Genomic DNA, 22,728 nt, shown 5'->3' on the forward strand with positions numbered 1-22,728 from the left:
CGCAACGTGCAAATACATCAATCAGCTATGTGTTGCTAGGTGGTTGCTAATGTGTTGCTATGGTATCCGGGGTGGTTGCTATGGTGTTGCTAAGTGGTTGGTAGGTCACTCCTAAGCAGTTGCTAGGTGGTTGCTAAGGTGTTGCTATGGTATCTGTGGTGGTTGCTATGATGTTTCTAGGTGGTTGCTGGGTGATGTATATGCATAAATTAGATTAAATGGTGTTTGCACGTTGCTACGCAACGTGCAAATACATCAATCAGCTATGTGTTGCTAGGTGGTTGCTAAGGTGTTGCTATGGTATCCGGGGTGGTTGCTATGGTGTTGCTAAGTGGTTGGTAGGTCACTCCTAAGCAGTTGCTAGGTGGTTGCTAAGGTGTTGCTATGGTATCTGTGGTTGTTGCTATGGTGTTTCTAGGTGGTTGCTGGGTGATGTATATGCATAAATTAGATTAAATGGTGTTTGCACGTTGCTACGCAACGTGCAAATACATCAATCAGCTATGTGTTGCTAGGTGGTTGCTAAGGTGTTGCTATGGTATCCGGGGTGGTTGCTATGGTGTTGCTAAGTGGTTGGTAGGTCACTCCTAAGCAGTTGCTAGGTGGTTGCTAAGGTGTTGCTATGGTATCTGTGGTTGTTGCTATGGTGTTTCTAGGTGGTTGCTGTGTGATGTATATGCATAAATTAGATTAAATGGTGTTTGCACGTTGCTACGCAACGTGCAAATACATCAATCAGCTATGTGTTGCTAGGTGGTTGCTAAGGTGTTGCTATGGTATCCGGGGTGGTTGCTATGGTGTTGCTAAGTGGTTGGTAGGTCACTCCTAAGCAGTTGCTAGGTGGTTGCTAAGGTGTTGCTATGGTATCTGTGGTGGTTGCTATGGTGTTTCTAGGTGGTTGCTAGGTGATGTATATGCATAAATTAGATTAAATGGTGTTTGCACGTTGCTACGCAACGTGCAAATACATAAATCAGCTATGCACGCTAGGTTGCTCTGGCCGTTCGGGGGTGTCCAAACTTTTGACCCGTGGCTCCATTACACACAGTACTGGGGGGCCGGGGTGTCCAAACTTTTGACCCGTGGCTCCATTACACACAGTACTGGGGGGGGCCGGGGTGTCCAAACTTTTGACCTAATGCTGTTTTATCCCATAGCTGCTCCATACACTCACAGTACTGGAGTTCTAGCTACCTGTCCTTCGATCTAGCTGCCGTCCTCCGATTGGCCCCATTCATTCCAATGGGGCCACTTCGTACGACATTCGTACGAAATCCGTACGTCGTAACTTTTCGTAACGCATATTTTCGGAAAGAGCTCATAAAGTTCTACAGGTCCTCAATTGGTTTCATCTTCGTATCTCCAAAATTGTGACGTCCACGGGCGTGCAAAGTTCTGCCCATTCATTTTCAATGCGCAAAAAAACGCGTACTTACGAAGTTTTTACGAAAAACGTAAGTCCGATCAGAAAGCTGTATACAAGCCCACCATTCCCGATATGGACGCACGTTTTCTCTTTTGAACGAAGTCGATATTTCGAAAACTGCGGCACTAGTTAACCGGACAAAAAACAGGTGGAATAATAATAATAATAATAATAATAACTAGATTGCAGTTCCTGCAGAAACTGCGAGTGTGATTGCAGTGCTGGCTGGTATCTGCTAAGGTGTTGCTAAGGTGTTGCTATGGTATCCGGGGTGGTTGCTAAGATGTTGCTAGGTGGTTGCTAAGCTGTTGCTAGGCGGTTGCTAAGGTGTTGCTATGGTATCTGGGGTGGTTGCTAAGGTGTTGCTAGGTGGTTACTAGGTGGTTGCGAAGGTGTTGCTAGGTGGTTGCTAAGGTGTTGCTAGGCGGTTGCTAAGGTGTTGCTATGGTATTTGGGGTGGTTGCTAAGGTGTTGCTAGGTGGTTGCTAGGTGGTTGCTAGGTGGTTGCTAAGGTGTTGCTAGGCGGTTGCTAAGGTGTTGCTATGGTATCTGGGGTGGTTGCTAAGGTGTTGCTAGGTGGTTGCTAGGTGGTTGCTAGGGTGTTGCTAGGCGGTTGCTAAGGTGTTGCTATGGTATCTGGGGTGGTTGCTAAGGTGTTGCTAGGTGGTTGCTAGGTGGTTGCTAGGGTGTTGCTAGGCGGTTGCTAAGGTGTTGCTATGGTATCCGGGGTGGTTGCTAAGGTGTTGCTAGTTGGTTGCTAGGTGGTTGCTAAGGTGTTGCTAGGCGGTTGCTAAGGTGTTGCTATGGTATCCGGGGTGGTTGCTAAGGTGTTGCTAGGTGGTTGCTAGGTGGTTGCTAAGGTGTTGCTAGGCGGTTGCTAAGGTGTTGCTATGGTATCCGGGGTGGTTGCTAGGGTGTTGCTAGGTGGTTGCTAGGTGGTTGCTAAGGTGTTGCTAGGCGGTTGCTAAGGTGTTGCTATGGTATCCGGGGTGGTTGCTAAGGTGTTGCTAGGTGGTTGCTAGGTGGTTGCTAGGGTGTTGCTAGGCGGTTGCTAAGGTGTTGCTATGGTATCCGGGGTGGTTGCTAAGGTGTTGCTAGGTGGTTGCTAGGTGGTTGCTAGGGTGTTGCTAGGTGGTTGCTAAGGTGTTGCTATGGTATCCGGGGTGGTTGCTAAGGTGTTGCTAGGTGGTTGCTAGGTGGTTGCTAAGGTGTTGCTAGGCGGTTGCTAAGGTGTTGCTATGGTATCCGGGGTGGTTGCTAAGGTGTTGCTAGGTGGTTGCTAGGTGGTTGCTAAGGTGTTGCTAGGCGGTTGCTAAGGTGTTGCTATGGTATCCAGGGTGGTTGCTATGGTGTTTCTAGGTGGTTGCTAGGTGATGTATATGCATAAATTAGATTAAATGGTGTTTGCACGTTGCTACGCAACGTGCAAATACATCAATCAGCTATGCACGCTAGGTTGCTTTGGCCGTTCGGGGGTGTCCAAACTTTTGACCCGTGGCTCCATTACACACAGTACTGGGTGGCCGGGGTGTCCAAACTTTTGACCCGTGGCTCCATTACACACAGTACTGGGGGGCCGGGGTGTCCAAACTTTTGACCCGTGGCTCCATTACACACAGTACTGGGGGGCCGGGGTGTCCAAACTTTTGACCTAATGCTGTTTTATCCCATAGCTGCTCCATACACTCACAGTACTGGAGTTCTAGCTACCTGTCCTTCGATCTAGCTGCCGTCCTCCGATTGGCCCCATTCATTCCAATGGGGCCACTTCGTACGACAATCGTACGAAATCCGTACGTCGTAACTTTTCGTAACGCATATTTTCGGAAAGAGCTCAATAAGTTCTACAGGTCCTCAATTGGTTTCATCTTCGTATTTCAAAAATTGCGACGTCCACGGGCGTGCAAAGTTCTGCCCATTCATTTTCAATGGGCAAAAAAACGCGTACTTACGAAGTTTTTACGAAAAACGTAAGTCCGATCGGAAAGCTGTATACAAGCCCACCATTCCCGATATGGACGCACGTTTTCTCTTTTGAACGAAGTCGATATTTCGAAAACTGCGGCACTAGTTAACCGGACAAAAAACAGGTGGAATAATAATAATAATAATAATAATAAGAATAAGACTTAAGAAGAACAATACTGTGATTGCATTACTGCAATCACACTAATAATAAGAAGAAGAAGAAGAAGAAGAATAAGACTTAAGAAGATCAGTACTGTGATTGCATTACTGCAATCACACTAATAATAAGAAGAAGAAGAAGAAGAAGAATAAGACTTAAGAAGAACAATACTGTGATTGCATTACTGCAATCACACTAATAATAATAATAATAAGAATAAGACTTAAGAAGAACAATACTGTGATTGCATTACTGCAATCACACTAATAATAAGAAGAATAAGACTTAAGAAGAACAATACTGTGATTGCATTACTGCAATCACACTAATAACCATAACATGATCAGGATGTATCATCAGATGTTAAGGAAACATGCTGAGTTTAAGGCGGCTCTTGTCAGCAGAGCTTCAGCTAGTATTTTATTACTTGAACTGTGAGGTACATCACAGCAATCTGTGTGGGTTGTAGCTTCCAAACCTGCCCACTGGATTCAGTGCCAGTTCTACTATATATATATTTTAAAATTTAATAGCACTTAAACTGAATTACACAGAACAATAACAAGTGTGCTAGGTGGCACATTGTTATGTTTGCTGCCCTCAGCTGTATCAGACACTTGTTTGTTCTGTGTAATTCAGTTTAAAATATAAAAATATATAAAATACAATAGAATTGGCACTGTCTCCAAATTTTAAATAGGGTGTGTGTGTGTGTTTGCTGCCACCTAGCTGTGTTAAACACAGTTGCTAAAATGCTATGGAATTTGTGAATATATAAATCATAATATATAATAGAGCTGTATGCATTTTACATAATATTAATGTGTGCAATTGTCCCCATGTTTCAAATGAACATCCCCGTTATTCTGTGTATAAATTCTAAGGATATAGGATACTGGTGTTTTTTTATTTCTTAAATCCATCTATTTTTCTCTGGGAACATTAATAGGTATTTTTATGAACTGCAGTGATTTGGAGTGTGTACAGATGTAGAAGTGGTCTAGAAGTACATACATTTTATTCTGAAAGCAATAGGTTTTTCGGTATTAACACTAAAATGGTGTTGCGAAAATTTCAACAAACAGTAAAATGAATGGTATGTCTCTGTCTGTGGTCCTGATTATGGAAGTATTTGCTGGCTACCGTTCTCCGTTCAACAGTTATTACTGCCGAAATGTCGAATATCAAAAATAAATCTAACTTTACCGTGGTCTAAAACCACAGAACTGGATCCATTTAATCATAATCAAAAATAAACTGCTCAAAAGTTTTAGGTTTAAAATATGTTCAGAGAGGCTGCCACCCACACCCACAACTCCACAGACATTCAGGAGTACACAGAAACTGTCTCTGCCTACATCACCAAGTGCACTGATGATGTAACCGACCTCAAGACCATCACTGTTCGAGCGAATCAGAAACCATGGCTGACAAGAGAGGTCCACAAGCTCCTGAAGGCTAGAAATGCAGCCTTCAGAACAGGTGACCAGGCAGGCCTGAGGTCAGCCAGGGCCAACCTGTCCCGCGGGATCAGGAAAGCTAAGAGGCTGTACTCAAAGAAGATATCCCAAAGCTTCAGTGACAGCAGAGACACACGGAACCTGTGGCAGGGTATCCAGTCTATCACAGGCTATAAACCACACCCACAGACCTGCGACAGCGACACATCTCTGCTGAACGACCTGAATGGGTTCTTCGCAAGGTTCGAGCCACTCAACTACACACCCGCCCAGAAATCTATCCTTCCTCCTGGTGACCAGGTGCTGATGCTGTCCCCAGACAGTGTGAGGAGAGCATTCAGCATGCTGACAGACTGTGCCTGGGAACTCGCAGAGGTTTATACTGACATCTACAACACCTCTCTGAGTCAGGCGGTGGTTCCCACATGCTTCAAAGCCACCACCATCATCCCTGTCCCAAAGAAGGCATCGCCATCCTGTTTCAATGACTATCGTCCAGTTGCACTCACCCCCATCCTCATGAAGTGCTTCGAACGACTAGTCATGCATCACATCAAGTCTTTGCTCCCCCCCTCCCTGGACCCCTAATCGCTTGACCGATGATGCCATCTCCACTGTTCTCCTCTCAGCCCTCACACACCTGGACAAGAAGAACACCTACGTCAGAATGCTGTTTGTTGACTTCACAGAGGACCTCTCCTGGAGCACCAACTCAGCATCTCTGGCCAGGAAGGCAAATCAGCGTCTCTACTTTCTCCGCAAGCTGAGAAGAGCTGGAGCCCCCACCCCCATCATGACCACCTTCTACAGAGGGGCCATCGAGAGCATTCTGACCAGCTGTTTCACCGTGTGGTACGGGGCCTGCACAGCATCCTGCCGCAGGACCCTCCAGCGCATCGTGAGAGCAGCTGAGAAGATTGTTGGCACCTCTCTCCCCTCCCTTCAGGACTTGTACAGCTCCCGCCTCACACGGAAAGCCCTCCGTCTGGCAGGAGATCCCTCCCACCCACTACACAGCTTCTTCAGCCTGCTGCCATCAGGGAGGAGACTGCGGAGTCTCGGGGCGAGGACCAGCAGACTGCGAGACAGCCCCATCCATCAGGCTGTGAGGATGCTGAACTCTCTTCCTGCTCTACCCCCCATCCCAATCCTGCCCCCAGCACACACTCACTCAGCATCCTGACCCCCCCACTAATAAAGTACTGAAACTCTGCACTACAATGCACAAAGTACTGGTCCCCTCCAAACGGACTTGCACTACACAACACCTGCACTACTGATGGTGGTTCAAACCAACATAGTTCAGACTTCTGTGGTACCAACAAAGTACGATGGTTTCGGGAAACGGTCGTACTTCAGATGTTAGTTCGTTTAAGGATGCATCGTACCACGTTAGTTCAATGCTAGGCTCCGTCGTTGAGTAAAAATAAGTGATAGATAGACAGACAGACAGACAGACAGACAGACAGATAGATAGATAGATAGATAGATAGATAGATAGATAGATAGATACTTTATTTGTCCCGAAGGAAATTTAGGCATCCAGCAGCAACACCACAATACAATAAGAAACAGATTCAAACATAAATTAAAACAGAAGAATAGAGAAAAAATAAAAACGTACTATACAAGGTAAAATATATATCTGTAAACAGAGCAGTGCAGAAGATGTTGCTAATGTTCATTAAATAATTAACAGAGCAAAGTCCAGTGTGCAATGACATTGATTATGAAAGTGAATATTTACTGCAAACTCTTAAATTCGACTGATTTTATTTGGATAAAATTTCAATAATTACAACATTTGACAGATATTTACAGATATTATTACATTAAATAATGTGCATTTATTTATTCAGAGATTAAACAGAAAAATTTATATATATTAATTCATGTAATGAAATCATGAATAGTTAAACCACAAATTTACAACAATTATACTTCATTTATGAAAAATAGATAAATGGAGGTTCAGTATTTATAAATATAGTGACCTTTTGACCTACTGATCTCCTTTTATTTATTTACTAACTTTAAACAGCTCGGGTTATAGTGGGCTGATCCAGGGCTGAACGATATATCGTCAATATATATATATATATATATATATATATATATATATATATATATATATATATATATATATATATATATATTCGAAAACATATAAAAGAAATATTATATAAAATTGCAGCTGCTTCACAGACTACCACCTAAATTTGACTTATGTCCAAAAAAAATTGTAAATGTGTGATTTTAATGTGTTGCGTAAATTTTTTTTCGTAGGAACATCGTTATTAAAGATGCAGCATGACGAAATTATTTCATTAAATTTGTGTATCAATATATCAGCAATACTTTATACATATTTACTATTACAATAGACCATTTGATTTTATGTATATAAATTATTTATAAATTGTAAAGGTTTTATCACATCATATCATTTTGTACAAAATGATACAATTTTCTTGTAGAAATTATTCAGATTATTGGTGTCAATCTATTCATTTTTTATACACTTTCTTTTCTTCTCTTTTACTTTTAGACTAAGCTTTTAATAATAGGTATTTAAATGTAAAATAAAATAATTAGCATTAGATTGACAAGGTGTAATTTAATTAATGTATGTATATTTATATTTATTATTAATCATTTCAATCACTTAAAAATAAGTGTATTATTAACAACAATATTCTGTGATTAATATTAATAGTAAATGAATTCAGTGCTGGTATTTCTCTGTATTGTTTGGTAAAAGGACAGTAATAGTAGTGTAGTGAGTTAAATATGGTGAATTAGAGCCTTTTATTGCTGTTTTATAATATCTCAGGATTGTTTTTACGCTTTTTAAAATTATAATCAATTAATGTGCTGAGTAAAGGTCGGTTTCATAGACAGGGATTAAGCTTAGTTGTAGATTATATCTACTGTATTTTTTGGACTATAAGACGCACTTATAACTCTTTAATTTTAAAAATCGACAGTGCTAATTTTAAAAAATCTAGCAAAAAATGTTTTAATACGACTTTTAGCACGGTAAGCTATAAAGCCTTATAGTCCGAAAAATATGGTATATTATATTTTAATAGAGATTTTCTATTTGTAAATGCTGTGTCCTTCAGGACTAGGCGTAATCCCTGAAACTAACCCTAAAAGTTTAACAGAGAGGAATATTTAATAGAGGAAATGAACAGTAGTCTAGCTCCATATTCCACACCTTTAAGAGCATGAAAAGAGAAAACATGCTATCAGTAATTTAGTATAAAGACAGTTTTTTTACCTCCTGAATTTAGCAGTAGTGATGGTTTTTAGAATCAGAGTGCTAAATAAAAAAGCCCTTCAAACAGATTCAAACATACAGAAACGTGTTTTTTAGAAGTGAGAAAAAACAGCAAAACCCATAGAAACAGTAGCAGGATACTCGGCCTGTCACCATAATTATGTTATTAACTTAAATTACTGAATTTACTGAATAATCGTACAATATATGGACATAAACTCAATAGCTTTTAATGTGAATGAGCCATTTTTTTTGTCTTTTCTAAATTTATTTAGCTTTTATTTAATTAGGGTGATTAAAATATTAATATATTAAATTCCTGAATATTCCAATGTCTCCAATTATTATTTACTGTATTTATTAATTGCATTTTTGGCATAATTTGGTCATAAAATGCAATATTATTGTTTTATTTCGCTATTCTTTCTTGGACAGTATACTGTATGGTATAAACAGTAACAGTAATGGTGACAGACCTTCGTTCTACTACTCATCCTTTACTACTCGTCTGAAGACACTGGGATCATCTTCAGGATCATCCCTGTATCAGAACAGGGTTACGGATCTGACTCCACCCCACAGAGGAGTTGAGTAAATGAAGGGCAGGAGCATCAGACTCTCAGAGTCTCACCTACTACTCAATGCTCCCGCACCTGGGGAAGGCCTGGCCCCGCCCACACTGCCTTACAGGAAGTGAGAGACAGGGCCACGCCCACCCTGAGAGAAATCAGTACAGGTGCTGATCTGCTCCGCCCATCCAGAACATCCCCGACCGGAGCAGCAGCACCTTCAGCATCACCTCACAGGACAAATATCACCAGCGTCCACAGCATCGCGGAGAGCGTCACGTCCAGGACAGGACTGACCACACCCCCACTTCCTGCACAGAGACAGAGAGAGTGTTACACCACTGACGACACTGTTACACCACTGACCCAACACACATTATACAGTGTTACACCACTGACAACACTGTCACACCACTGACCTAAAACACATTTCACACTGTTACACCACTGACAACACTGTTACACCACTGACAACACTGTTACACCACTGACCTAAAGCACATTTAACACAGTTACACCACTGACCTAAAACACATTTCACACTGTTACACCACTGACCTAAAACCCCTTTTCACAATGTCACACCACTGACAATACTGTAACAACAGTGTTACACCACTGACAACACTGTTACCCCACTGACCTGTAAAACATTTCACTGTTACACCACTGACAACACTGTCACACCACTGACCTATAAAACATTTCACACTGTTACACCACTGACGACACTGTTACACCACTGACCTAAAGCACATTTCACACTGTTACACCACTGACGACACTGTTACACCACTGACCTAAAACACATTTAACACTGTTACATCACTGACAACACTGACCTAAAACACATTTAACACTGTTACACCACTGACCAAAAGCACATTTAATATGTCACACCACTGACTTAAAACACATTTAACACTGTTACATCACTGACCTAAAGCACATTTAACACTGTTACACCACTGACAACACTGACCTAAAACACATTTAACACTGTTACACCACTGACCTTAAACACATTTAATGTCACACCACTGACTTAAAACACATTTAACACTGTTACACCACTGACCTAAAGCACATTTAACACTGTTACACCACTGACAACACTGTTACACCACTGACCTAAAACACATTTAATATGTCACACCACTGACCTAAAACACATTTAACACTGTTACACCTCTGACCTAAAGCACATTTAACACTGTTACACCACTGACAACACTGTTACACCACTGACCTAAACACATTTAATATGTTACAGCACTGACCTAAAGCACATTTAACACTGTTACACCACTGACCTAAAGCACATTTAACACTGTTACACCACTGACCTAAAGCACATTTAACACTGTCACACTACTGACCTAAAACACATTTAATATGTTACACCACTGACCTAAAGCACATTTACACTGTTACACCACTGACAACACTGTCACACCACTGACCTTAAGCACATTTAACACTGTTACACCACTGACCTAAAGCACATTTCACACTGTTACAGCACTGGCAACACTGTTACACCACTGATGACACTGTTACACCACTGACAACACTGTTACACCACTGATCTAAAACCCTTTTCACACTGTCACAACACTGACAATACTGTAACAACACTGTTACACCACTGACCTAAAACCCATTTCACACTGTCACACCACTGACAATACTGTAACAACACTGTTACACCACTGACAACACTGTTACACCACTGACCTAAAACCCATTTTACTGTTACACCACTGACAACACTTTTATACCACTGACCTGCGACACATTTCTCACATAACACCACCTAAAATATTGTTACACCACTAACAAAACTGTTACACCACTGACTTAAAATGCATTTTACATGCACACACACTGTCACACCACTCACCACACCATTACAAGCTGACAAAGTCTGCACTGTTTCTAACAGTAATTTTATTTTCTACTGTTGTTATTAGTGTTATAATGCATTCATAACTAACGTAATTGGAAATGTAACACAGAGTAAAGCTATTTAGAACGGATTGTTTGTTGGAATAAACCTTTATAAAAGTTTAAGTAGGTTTATATCAGCTGTTATTAAAGGGATATAGAGGTTTTATGTAGCCCCACAAACACTTCCATTCAGTAACATGTTATCTCATAATAATTACACCCTTACCCACAGAGAGCTGCTTTTCCTGCACCACTGTAGATTTAGTTGGAACAGGATCTGTGGGAATATAAATAAAAATTTAAATTTTAACTAAATCAGTAACAAATTCTACACTCAGTTCTGCTACAGTGGTGTAGTACATCACTGTACTAGTATATATATATATATATATATATATATATATATATATATATATATATATCATCCATATCTTACTACTCTGAGACCTGCTACAGGTATCACAGTTATCACAGTTACAGGTTGTTATTAAGTGATTATATATTATTGTATATATATTATTATATATATTAAGTGAGCTGTACCGGTGACGGTGATTTTGACGGTGCTCAGGGCGAGACCGTCCGAGTCCACCACCCTGTATGTCCCGCTGTCTCCGGGCTGGACGCCCCTGATCACCAGGCTGTCCTCGTTCTCCTGCAGGCGAGAGTCCCGGTTCCTGGCTTTCCCTCGCTGCCAGAGCTCCGCCCACCCGGGCGTGATCACGCTCTCGAACACCAGCGTGTGAGCGTGGGCGGTGTACAGATCCAGAACCAGGTCTTTACCCGCCTCCACCCGCTGCTCCAGCTTATGATCTGCTCAGATACAACAATATATAAAAAACATATAACGCTTAAAAAAACAGCTGGAAGCATAGAATTAACATTCAGTAAACACACGTTAAAACATTGCATACTGTTGCACTGCTGACCTATAAAACCCTTTTATATGTTACACCACTGACCTATTAAGTATTCCAGTGTTACACTACTGACAACACTGTTACATCACTAACTTTTACATCTAACTTCTAACTTTTACAACACATAAAAAATTCAGATTGTTACACAACTGACCTATAATACATTCCACACTGTTACGCCACTGACCTATAAAGTATTCCACTTTTGCTCCACTGACCTATGATACATTCCACACTGTTAAACTGCTGACGTATAAAAAAGTTCCACACTATTACTCTAATAATTCATAAAATATTTCACATTGTTGCACCACTGACTTATTATGCATTATACACTGTTACATTGCTGACCTATAAAAACCTTTCATATTGTTACACCACTGACAACACTATTACATCACTAACTTCAACATGTAACTTCTAACTTTTACAACACTGAAAGCTCTAGAACAATACTGACCTATAATACATTCCACATTGTTACACCACTGACCTAAAACACATTTTAGACTCTTACATCACTGACCAAAACACATTTCAGACATTACACCACTGACCTACAATGCTTTCCACACTGTTACACCACTGACCTATAAAGTATTCCAGTGTTACACTACTAAACTGTAATGCATTCCACAATGTTACACCACTGACTTAAAATGCATTCATCACTGTTACACCACTGACCTATAATACATTCCACACTGTTACACTACTGACCTATAATACATTTCACAGTGTTGCACCACTGACCTAAGACACATTCCACAATATTGCACCACTGATAAAATATAAAAATGTGAAAAAATATTTCACATTGTTACACTACTGACCTATAAAATATTTCACATTGTTACACTACTGACCTATAAAATATTTCACATTATTACACTACTGACCTATAAAATATTTCACATTATTACACTACTGACCTATAAAATATTTCACATTGTTATACACATTTCAAACAGTTAAACAGCAGACCTATAAAATTGTTCACACTATTACTCTAATAATCTATTCATATGTTACACCACTGACAACACTATTACAGCACTAACTTCTAAAACTAACTTTTACAACACTGAAAGCTCTAGAAGTACACTGTCCTATAAAACATTCCACATTGTTACACCACTGACCTAAGACACATTTCAGACTGTTACACCACTGACCTAAGACACATTTCAGACTGTTACACCACTGACCTAAGACACATTTCAGACATTACGATACTGACCTATAAAACCTTGCATTTGTTACACCACTGACCTAAAACAAACTCAGACATTACACCACTGATCTATAAAGTGTTTCAGACTATTACACTAATGATCTATAAAATATTTCAATGTTACACCACTGACTTATAGAACGTTTCATATTGTTACACCACTGACCCATAGCACATTTTAGACTGTAACCGGTCATTTACTGGTTACCTAAGGCCAGAACCGTTATTATCGTTGTTGTTTTAGTGAATTAGTCTATAGGACTCGTTAGTTCCGGTTCCTCACCGAACACCAGCAGCTGGACGCTCTGGAGGAAGATCCTCCGCTGCACCTGGTTCTCTCCCACCACCAGGTAACTCTCGTAGATCCCGGCGTCGCTGAACTGGACGTCCCTGAAGAAGAGCGAGCAGTTCCCCTCGTCCAGGATCTCCAGCGGGACGTCCACCCGGTTCCTGAAGGACTCGCCCTGAAACATCCGCTCCCCCATTCGCTCAAACACCGTGTGGGTCAGCGTCTCCCACTGGATATACGGAGACCGGGGCCTGTCCGATACCTGCGTCCCCCAGGTACACGGCAGCACAGCCTGCAGACCAACACCTGACCAGGTGTGGACCACCGAGGACAGAGGGGAGGAGCCTGCAGGAGGGAGGAGTCCGGTTAATAAAGGTTAACCAAATAAATCATCAAAACATTTAGATTAACTCAACTGAAAAGACTGCCGGCCCTAATATAGCCCAAAACTATAGGCAAGTAGTCTACCGTGCAGCTTGATTTAGAGCGTCTCAGTGTGTCTTTGCTGTCGTAACCATGGGAAAAGTACACCTAATTGTGGTAAAAATGAGGTAAATATAATATAATAAACTACATTTCTATAGATGCTGGACTGAGGTGATTAAAGAGAGACTCACCCACACGGACCAGGAGGCAGAACCATGTGACTGTAACTGTACACGCCCTAAAAACACACAGTCAACATTATCAACACCATCAGCACAAATATACCCTTACTGACCAGCACAGCTCATTCAGTCCTGATTCTGCTTTAATCACTGCGCTAATTAACCCTTTCAGACCTGAAAATAAATTCAAAATCAATACATCTATTTTAAAATATCATTTTTTAAGTTAATTGAAGTGTAATTATTATTTTTAGCTTTGTTATTTTGTTAGCTTTATGATTGGCTGATAAATGTCTATAGATTTGAATAATACTAATAATAATACTAATAATAATAAAAATAAAATAATAATAATAAATTAATAAAATAATAATAATAATAATAATAATAATAATATATTTTATTTGCAGTGGGTGGGGTTATGCTGCTGTTTGATTGGCTGATAAATGTCTATAGATTTGAATAATAATAATAATAATAATAATAATAATAATAATAATAATAATAATATATTTTATTTTCAGTGGGCGGGGCTATGCTGCTGTTTGATTGGCTGATAACTGTGTATAGATTTGAATAATAATACAAAAATAATAATAATAATAATAATAATAATAATAATAATAATAATAATAATAATAATAATAATACATTTCATTTGTAATTAAATTTACATTTGAAACTAATCTCAAAGTGCAGATTGTTATTTTTCCTATGCGGTGGGTGGAGCTAAACTGCTGTTGAATTAATAATAATAATACATTTGATTTGTAATTTAATTTACATATAAAACTAATCTCTAAGTGCATTTTCCTATGCAGTGGGTGGAGCTAAGATGCTGTTAATTCTAATGCTGCAAATGCTAAAGATAATAATCGGTTGTGTAAAATAAAAGTTTAGTTAATATTTAATAGTTATTTGAGGCAAGATTAAACTATTCAGTAATGTTATTATATAAGCTGTTAATGCAGTGCAGGTGTGTCAGTATAAGATTAGGATTAATAATTAATCAGCAGGTATTATTAGAGGTATTATTATCAGATCTTCTTCTCTCACTGGATTTCAGTAGCAGGTGAGTTCACTGAAACTCCCCTGACCACAGAGTATTTCCCCTTACTCCACAAAAACACCCAGAATTAGTCACATCATCTGGATTACAATCGATTACTTACATACATCTATTAATAAAAAATATTCTTATTCTTATTATTCTTATTCTTATTCTTATTATTATTATTATTTTATGCTTTGTTCATGTTTCACTCTGTTATCATAGTTTATATTTTGTGTTGTGTTGTTACTATCATACAAAATCTTCCTTTTTGCTCTATTTTATTTTTTTTGTCTATTGGTATTAATATATAGTATCCGAATTTCATGATTTAATTTATCTTTTATTTACTTGTGTTCACTTTGAGTTATGTAATATATTTTTAAACAGGGTCCTACTTAATAATAATAATAATAATAATAATAATAATAATAATAATAATAATAATAATAATAATAATAATAATAATAATAATAATATATCTATTCATCCATCCATCCATCTATCTATTGGTCGGTAGGAGTGGAAAGTGCTGAGAGTGTGCAAATTCTGACGCTGTATCTGTTCAGGTTTCATGGTAAGAGTTTAAATTAATCATCACCCTGTTATTTATTTGTTTTTCATATTTAATTTATCTATTATTTACTTGTGTTCACTTTAAGTTATGTAATATACTTATAAACAGGGTCCTCCATAATAACAATACTACAACTACTACTACTACTACTACTACTACTACTAATAATAATAATAATAATAATAATAAAATAAAAATGCTGATAATAATGATTAAATATATAATAATAATAATAATAATAATAATAATAATAATAATAATAATAATAATAATAATAATAATAATAATAATCTATCGGTCGGTAGGAGTGGAAAGTGCTGAGAGTTGGGAAATTCTGACGCTGTCTCTGTTCAGGTTTCACATTAGGAGTTTAAAATCATCACCCTGTTATTTTTTGTGTAACATAATAAGAATTGTTAGATTTATTAGTCAAAACCAATTGGGTCAATTTTATTAATATTTATTCAGAATTGGAGTAAACATGTTGCTGTTACTTCCCTACTCCTTTATATTTTGTGTATTTATGTTATCTATTAATTAGTATTATTTTATTTTTATTCTATTTTATTTCATCTTTATATTTATATTTTTTTAACAATTGCTCTTTTGGGTGTAAACTGGACCACGAGATTACGATTTCGATCCACCTCGTGTACCACATATGATGTGAAATGACAAGAAAATCTCCTTTAATCTTTGAATATGTTACTTTTTATAGTCTGTAATTGGGTTAAAAAAAGATGTTTTTACACGTGGTAGATTTGTGAGTTGTGACTGATGTGTAGTATAAAATAAAACAAGAAAATTATTATTTGTGTTATTTCAGTCATTTCTCATTTTCTGTAAATAAATGCTCTAAATGACAATATTTTTATTTGGAATTTGGGAGAAATGTTGTCTGTAGTTTATAGAATAAAACAACAATATTTTTTTTACTAATATATATATATAAAGTCCAATATACTAATATATATATATATAGTCCAGGTTGCAGCTGTCTTCATAGGGTACAGCAAGATGCATTGAGTTTTGACATTTTGCAATATATTTAAACAGTTATTTACTGTATTATTTCTTTTTTTAATGTGATAATGTAAGTTTCTGAGTTTGTCAGTAACTTTATTCTGAGTGAGGCTTAAGTTTCTGTTCAGATTTCACACCTAAAGTTCCCAATCAGCAGCCTGAGCTCAGCCAGTTTCATATTCCCCATAATCACACCTCATCTCCTCACTCACACTTTCACTTCCCACCCGTTTACACATAAACCACGCCCACCTGTGAGCCACAGGCCACGCCCTCTGAACCCGGACTGGCTGAGCGTGAACTGCCAGCCAATCCCAGCGCAGGAGGAGGAAGAGGAGGGCGGGACTTAGGAGAGCAGCTGTGCGTCAGTGTTACACAGAAACGAAACTTAAACTGCCCCTAGCGGTCAGACTGAGAACAGCACCGTCTCTACCAGACTACATACAGACTGCTGTAATATTATTACACAACTTCTCAGAACAAATATACTTTAATAATAATATATATTATTCTATAGTTATTATATAACTGCAAACCTGCAGAATTTACAGATAAAAAAAGTCTAAAACTAATAAAATGATAAAAACAAGTTTTAATCCAACAGGTGTTTAAAATAATATATAATAAAAAATAATAAATAAATATCTATGCATTTTTAAAATGTATAATATTAATTCTAATGCACTAAATAAATAAATGAATAAATAAATGTAAAGTATAAAGTGTGTTATACTGCAGGGTGCAGCCTGAAGATGCTGAGATGTTTCCTCACCTGCAGCTGATGCTCCTCCTCGCGCCCATGCTGTTTTTAGGGATGAGCTCGTGCTGTCTGTGAGGAGAGGTGAGTGAAGGAGGGGATGCGCACGAGCCTCACTAAAATAAAAAACTGGCCCCGCCCCTTCTCTCTCCTCCTCCCTCTCTCTCTCCACCTCTCGTTCTCTCTCTCTTTTTCCTTCCCTCTCTCTCTCTCTCTCTGTTTCAGATTTCTGATAAACGAAACTCTGAGACCGAGTTACTGAGTTACTGAGTTCCTGAGTTATTGATCGTGTTGGTCAGAAACTGAGTGTGGTTTAGACCCCCAGCCTCAGTCCATTTACAGAGAAGACCACCCCCCCCCCCCATCACACACACACACACACACACACACAAATCACACACACACACAGAAAGAGAGAGAGAAAGAGAGAGAGAGAGAGAGAGAGAGAGAGAGGTGTTTATATACAAAAACAACTGTCAGCTTTTCACACTCAACCTACAGAGGAACAGAGACACTCAGATATACAGATATACAGACAGACAGATAGATAGATAGATAGATAGATAGATAGATCAGTATAGATAGATAGATCAATATAGATAGATAGATAGATCAGTATAGATAGATAGATAGATAGATAGATAGATAGATAGATAGATAGATAGATAGATAGATCAATATAGATAGATAGATAGATCAGTATAGATAGATAGATAGATCAGTATGTATAGATAGATAGATAGATAGATAGATAGATAGATAGATAGATAGATAGATAGATAGATAGATAGATTGATAGATAGATAGATAGATAGATGGAGATGTGCAGGCTGCTGTGTTTTGCTGTTTTTCTGGCTGTTTTATTCAGTGAGTATAATCAATAATCTAATATTTCTGTTATCTGCTAATTGCAGTCATTCAATTCACAAATTAATTAATTAATTATGGTTTTAATTGGCTTATTAATAGATGGATTTATCTGACGTATTGGTTAATTAAGTAATTGATTATTTAATTTTTTTCTTCTCTTTTTTATTATTTAATTAACACACTGGTTGAGCTTTGATTTCTTCCTTCATCCAGTCATTCATTCTTTAGAGGGATCGTTTATTATAATAAACTGATTCGTTCGTTGATTCATAATTAATTCCCTGATTGGGTAATCAGTTGAGCTACTTGTTTGATTGATTGATTAATTGATTGATTGATCAACTAAGTTACCTGACTAATTCATAAACTGAACTCTGGGGTTGGTTAAAAGATTAATTGATTAAGGGATTGAGATCTGAATGTTAGACCTATTGTTTGAGCTATATTATGTGAGTGTTAATAATTTTATTGATTGATTGATTGATTTGTTAATTGATTGATGCAGATATTTATTGAAGATGTTGTGTTCATAATCTGCTAAACATGTCATTTCATTGCTATGTCTGATGAATTCAGTCTGTTGCTGTTGGGTATTCAGTTATTGATCTGTAAAAATCTGTTCACACTGACAAAACTAATATTCAAATTTTACTGTAAATTAGATGGTCTTATTTCCTGTAGTTTTAGAACGGAGTGTAATTATATTAATATGCAGCTCTGAAAAAAAATGAAGAGAGTACTTCAGTTTCTGAATCAGTTTCTTTGATTTTGCTATTTATAGGTTTATATTTGAGTAAAATGAACATTGTTGTTTTATTCTATAAACTACAGACAACATTTCTCCCAAATTACAAATAAAATATTCTCATTTAGAGCATTTATTTACAGAAAATGAGAAATGACTGAAATAACAAAAAAGATACAGAGCTTTCAGACCTCAAATAATGCAAAGAAAACAAGTTCATATTCATAAAGTTTTAAGAGTTCAGAAATAATCAATATTTGGTGGAATAATCCTGGTTTTAATCACAGTTTTTTTGTGCATCTTGGCATCATGTTCTCCTCCTCCACCAGTCTTACACACTGCTTTTGGATAACTTTATGCTGCTTTACTCCTGGTGCAAAAATTCAAGCAGTTCAGTTTGGTGGTTTGATGGCTTGTGATCATCCATCTTCCTCTTGATTATATTCCAGAGGTTTTTAATTTGCTAAAATTAAAGAAACTGATCATTTTAAGTGCTCTCTTATACTTTTCCAGAGCTGTATGTGCATAACAATTTTGTAAAAATTAGTTTGTGTAAAGGTTTTATACAACACATTTTAAAAATCCTAAGGTCACATAATAAATGCAGTTATTAATCACAGATAAATGAAATAAAGTGGGAATAAAACATCTCTTTATACAGAGTTTATAAAATAAGAAAATCCAGAAACACTTTATAAAACATTGTACATTTATCAACAGTAATTACAACATAATGATATTATTAACCACTCCAAATGTTTTTTAAACTAATGTCTCAATTGATTATTATTTAAAATATTCTTAAGTTTTAAAAATTAGTGATGTTTAATAATTTCTTAACTTTTAATGTGAAATTAATAGAGGAGACAGTAGTACAGTGCTATTGTTAGAGACTGGGTTAAAATATGATTTTATTTAATTTAATATTATTTTAAAACTATATATAATATTTACATTTTATTGTAGGCAGAAAAATATAATATTCACACATTTCTCTTAGTTGTATAAATCATTTTTTTTATAAAATGTCTTTATGTTTTATAGATGAATAGAATATATAATAGAGAATATAGACAGAGTGATATTCTCAGTCTGATGTGATATAAAGTCAGTCTGATTCTCAGTATGACTGAACCTTTCTCTGTTTATTACTGAATATCATCAGTAGAGTAGTGCATCAGTATTGTGATTTATTCTATTTCATTTCTTACTTTCTGTATTTCTATTTAATTGTTTTATTTATATAATTTATATAATTGTTATTTTTCTGAAATGCTGGGTTCTTTTGGGATCTTCTGCCCTTTTGGAGTAATATTGTTCGGTCGGCTGGTCACTCCTGGGAAGGTTCACCAGTGTTCCATGTTTTTTCTCCACTAGTGAATAATAATAGTGAATCACTGTGGTTCTCTGGAGTCTCAAAGCTTTAGAAATAAATGATTTTATATCATTTTCCAGACTGATAGATAATCAATAACTCTATTTTTATAATTTTTATTCCTGAATTTATATGGATATGGGCATGATGTCTAGATTTTGAGTATCTTTCGGTCTACTTCGCTTTGTTAAGCAGGTTCTAAGTGATAAAGTGATTTATTGATGGAGACTGAATATCATCAGTTAGAGTAGTGCATTAGTACTGTGATTTATTCAGTTTAAAAGCTGTATTAATTTGGACGCTGTGGTTTATTTCCCTGTGTTACTCAGCTGCATTAAAAACCCCTTAGTCTAATCGAAGATCAATACACAGCGCCTGAGTGATTAATAGCATTGAACTGAGACATTCTTATAAATACAGCTGCAGAAAAAAGTGTGTGAACTCTTTGGGATTAAACTTGGATTTCTGTATAAATTGGTGATTAACTGTGTCCTGATCTACATCTAAATCACAACAATAAACAAACACAGTCTGCTTAAACTAAAACCACACAAACAATTTTATAGTTGCATGATTTTATTGAACACAGCATGTTAATATTCACAGTGAGGAAGAAAAGTATGTGAATCTTTGGATTTAATAACTGGTTGATCCTCCTTTAGCAGCAAAAACCTCAACCAATGGTTTCCTGTAGCTGCTGATCAGGGGTGGGTTTCCCGAAAACGATCAATCTTAGCGAATAACGAACGAAGTAACGAATGACGTGAGTAAAGAACGAGCCAGTTCTGCGAGTGTTTCCAAAAGAGCTTCGCAAAGCGAAAATTAACGAACGAGGTTAAATAACGTCTTTGTTGACTCCTCCCCAAAAACAGCGCGCTCAATAGATCCACAAATATCGATTCAACATTGCCAATATGCAGTATTTATTCACTATTAGACCCTAAAAACGTAGAAATGTGTTGTAATCATCAATATTATACATATTCTGAAATTTAAATTACAAAAGGATGTACTTTGGCATTAATAAAATACTCCTAAAGATACATATGACTAAATAAATACTCGAAAATCTAATCTATTAAAAAAAAATTTAACTTTTTTACTTTTTTAAAACTATTATTGTTAATATATATACATATATATATATGTATATATATATATTATATTAATATATATTATACTAATATTATTAATAGTAATTTGGCGAGTAATATTAATTTATTATTATAATTATTAATAATAATATAAAAGATATAATATATAAAAAATATAAAAATAATATAATAATACATATACGTATGTTATATATATTAAACCAACATGAGTATGCTCATCCAATCACCATCTCAGTTGGGTTTAGGTCAGGGGATTGAAGGCCATGCACCTTTTTGTTTACTAGATAATTCCATATGCGTCAATTAATAGTTTTCATGATTTTAATATTAATCCACAATGTAAAAAAAAATAATAAAAACAATGAATGAGACGTGTCCAACTTTTGACTGGTATTTATATATTTGCGAGCTGACACACCCCAGAGTTTGCCCAGATGAACGGCCACAATGTTGGTTAGAAGCACCTGAATAAGGAATATTATTAAATATTACCTGCACATTCACCGATACCCTTTACAATACGCGTAGGTGTGATTAAAGACACCGCAGGCGTCCCCTGCACCGGACCTACAGTACCAGGAATTTTCCCAATAGCATGGAAATATATAATGTTGTGCTGTAATTCCCGGTCTGGTGGGAATTGTGTATATTTGCGTGTATTCCACAGTAACAGCCTGATTACAGAATCCACGGACTTGCTGACTTTGCAGCTTTGCTTAGACCGTGAGCATCATCTACAGGAATCTGGATTTTAATAATGGGTTTGCCCAGTTAGACAAGCCACAGACAAATTGGCATTATATATGGCATTATACGCCAATATAATATAATATAATATAATATAATATAATATAATATAATATAATATAATATAATATAATATAATATAACTCATTCACTCACTTACTCACTCATCGTCAACCGCTTTATCCGTTTAGGGTCGCGGGGGGGCTGGAGTCTATACCAGCCGGCTATACACCCTGGAAAGGCCGCCAATCCGTCGCAGGGCAGACAGACACAGACAGACACACAGACACATCCACTCACACACTCACACCTAAGGGTCTGTTTTTAATTTTTATCCGACATCCAATTAGGTCTTTGGACTGTGGGAGGAAACCGGAGCACCCGCAGACACGGGGAATATTATAATATAATATAATGTAATGTAATATAATATAATATAATATAATATAATATAATATAATATAATATAATATAATTAATAGTAATATAATATAATTGCTTCAACCACGGAAATGAACATTTTTCTCCCTTAAAATTGGCGGTCCCTGGTGTTTAAGGTGCTGAACTGCAAGTAGAGATACCCTAAAGAAGCTCGTTAAAA

At 36.8% G+C, this 22,728-nt stretch overlaps 1 protein-coding gene across 5 annotated transcripts in view; it reads right to left on the reverse strand.

Annotated features, from left to right (window-relative positions):
* LOC125790068 (uncharacterized) overlaps positions 1–17,387 on the reverse strand; it is a 140,687-nt gene extending 123,300 nt beyond the window's left edge. For 2 of the 5 annotated variants that reach the window (XM_049473180.1, XM_049473179.1), the window contains exons 1-5: positions 17,291–17,387; positions 13,877–13,923; positions 13,254–13,604; positions 11,360–11,629; positions 11,043–11,093 (exon numbers count right to left, since the gene is read on the reverse strand). In XM_049473180.1, coding sequence (XP_049329137.1) covers positions 11,043–11,093; positions 11,360–11,629; positions 13,254–13,604; positions 13,877–13,923; positions 17,291–17,319 — 748 coding nt within the window. In that variant the 5' untranslated portion in view covers positions 17,320–17,387. Of the gene's footprint in view, positions 1–7,976; positions 9,178–11,042; positions 11,094–11,359; positions 11,630–13,253; positions 13,605–13,876; positions 13,924–17,290 lie in introns of those variants that run through there. The other 3 variants (XR_007430008.1, XM_049473177.1, XM_049473178.1) reach the window with 3 other exon arrangements.
* Positions 17,388–22,728: the final 5,341 nt, after the last annotated feature.

This window comes from Astyanax mexicanus, unplaced genomic scaffold, assembly GCF_023375975.1.
Source record: "Astyanax mexicanus isolate ESR-SI-001 unplaced genomic scaffold, AstMex3_surface scaffold_34, whole genome shotgun sequence".
NCBI lineage: Eukaryota > Metazoa > Chordata > Actinopteri > Characiformes > Acestrorhamphidae > Astyanax > Astyanax mexicanus.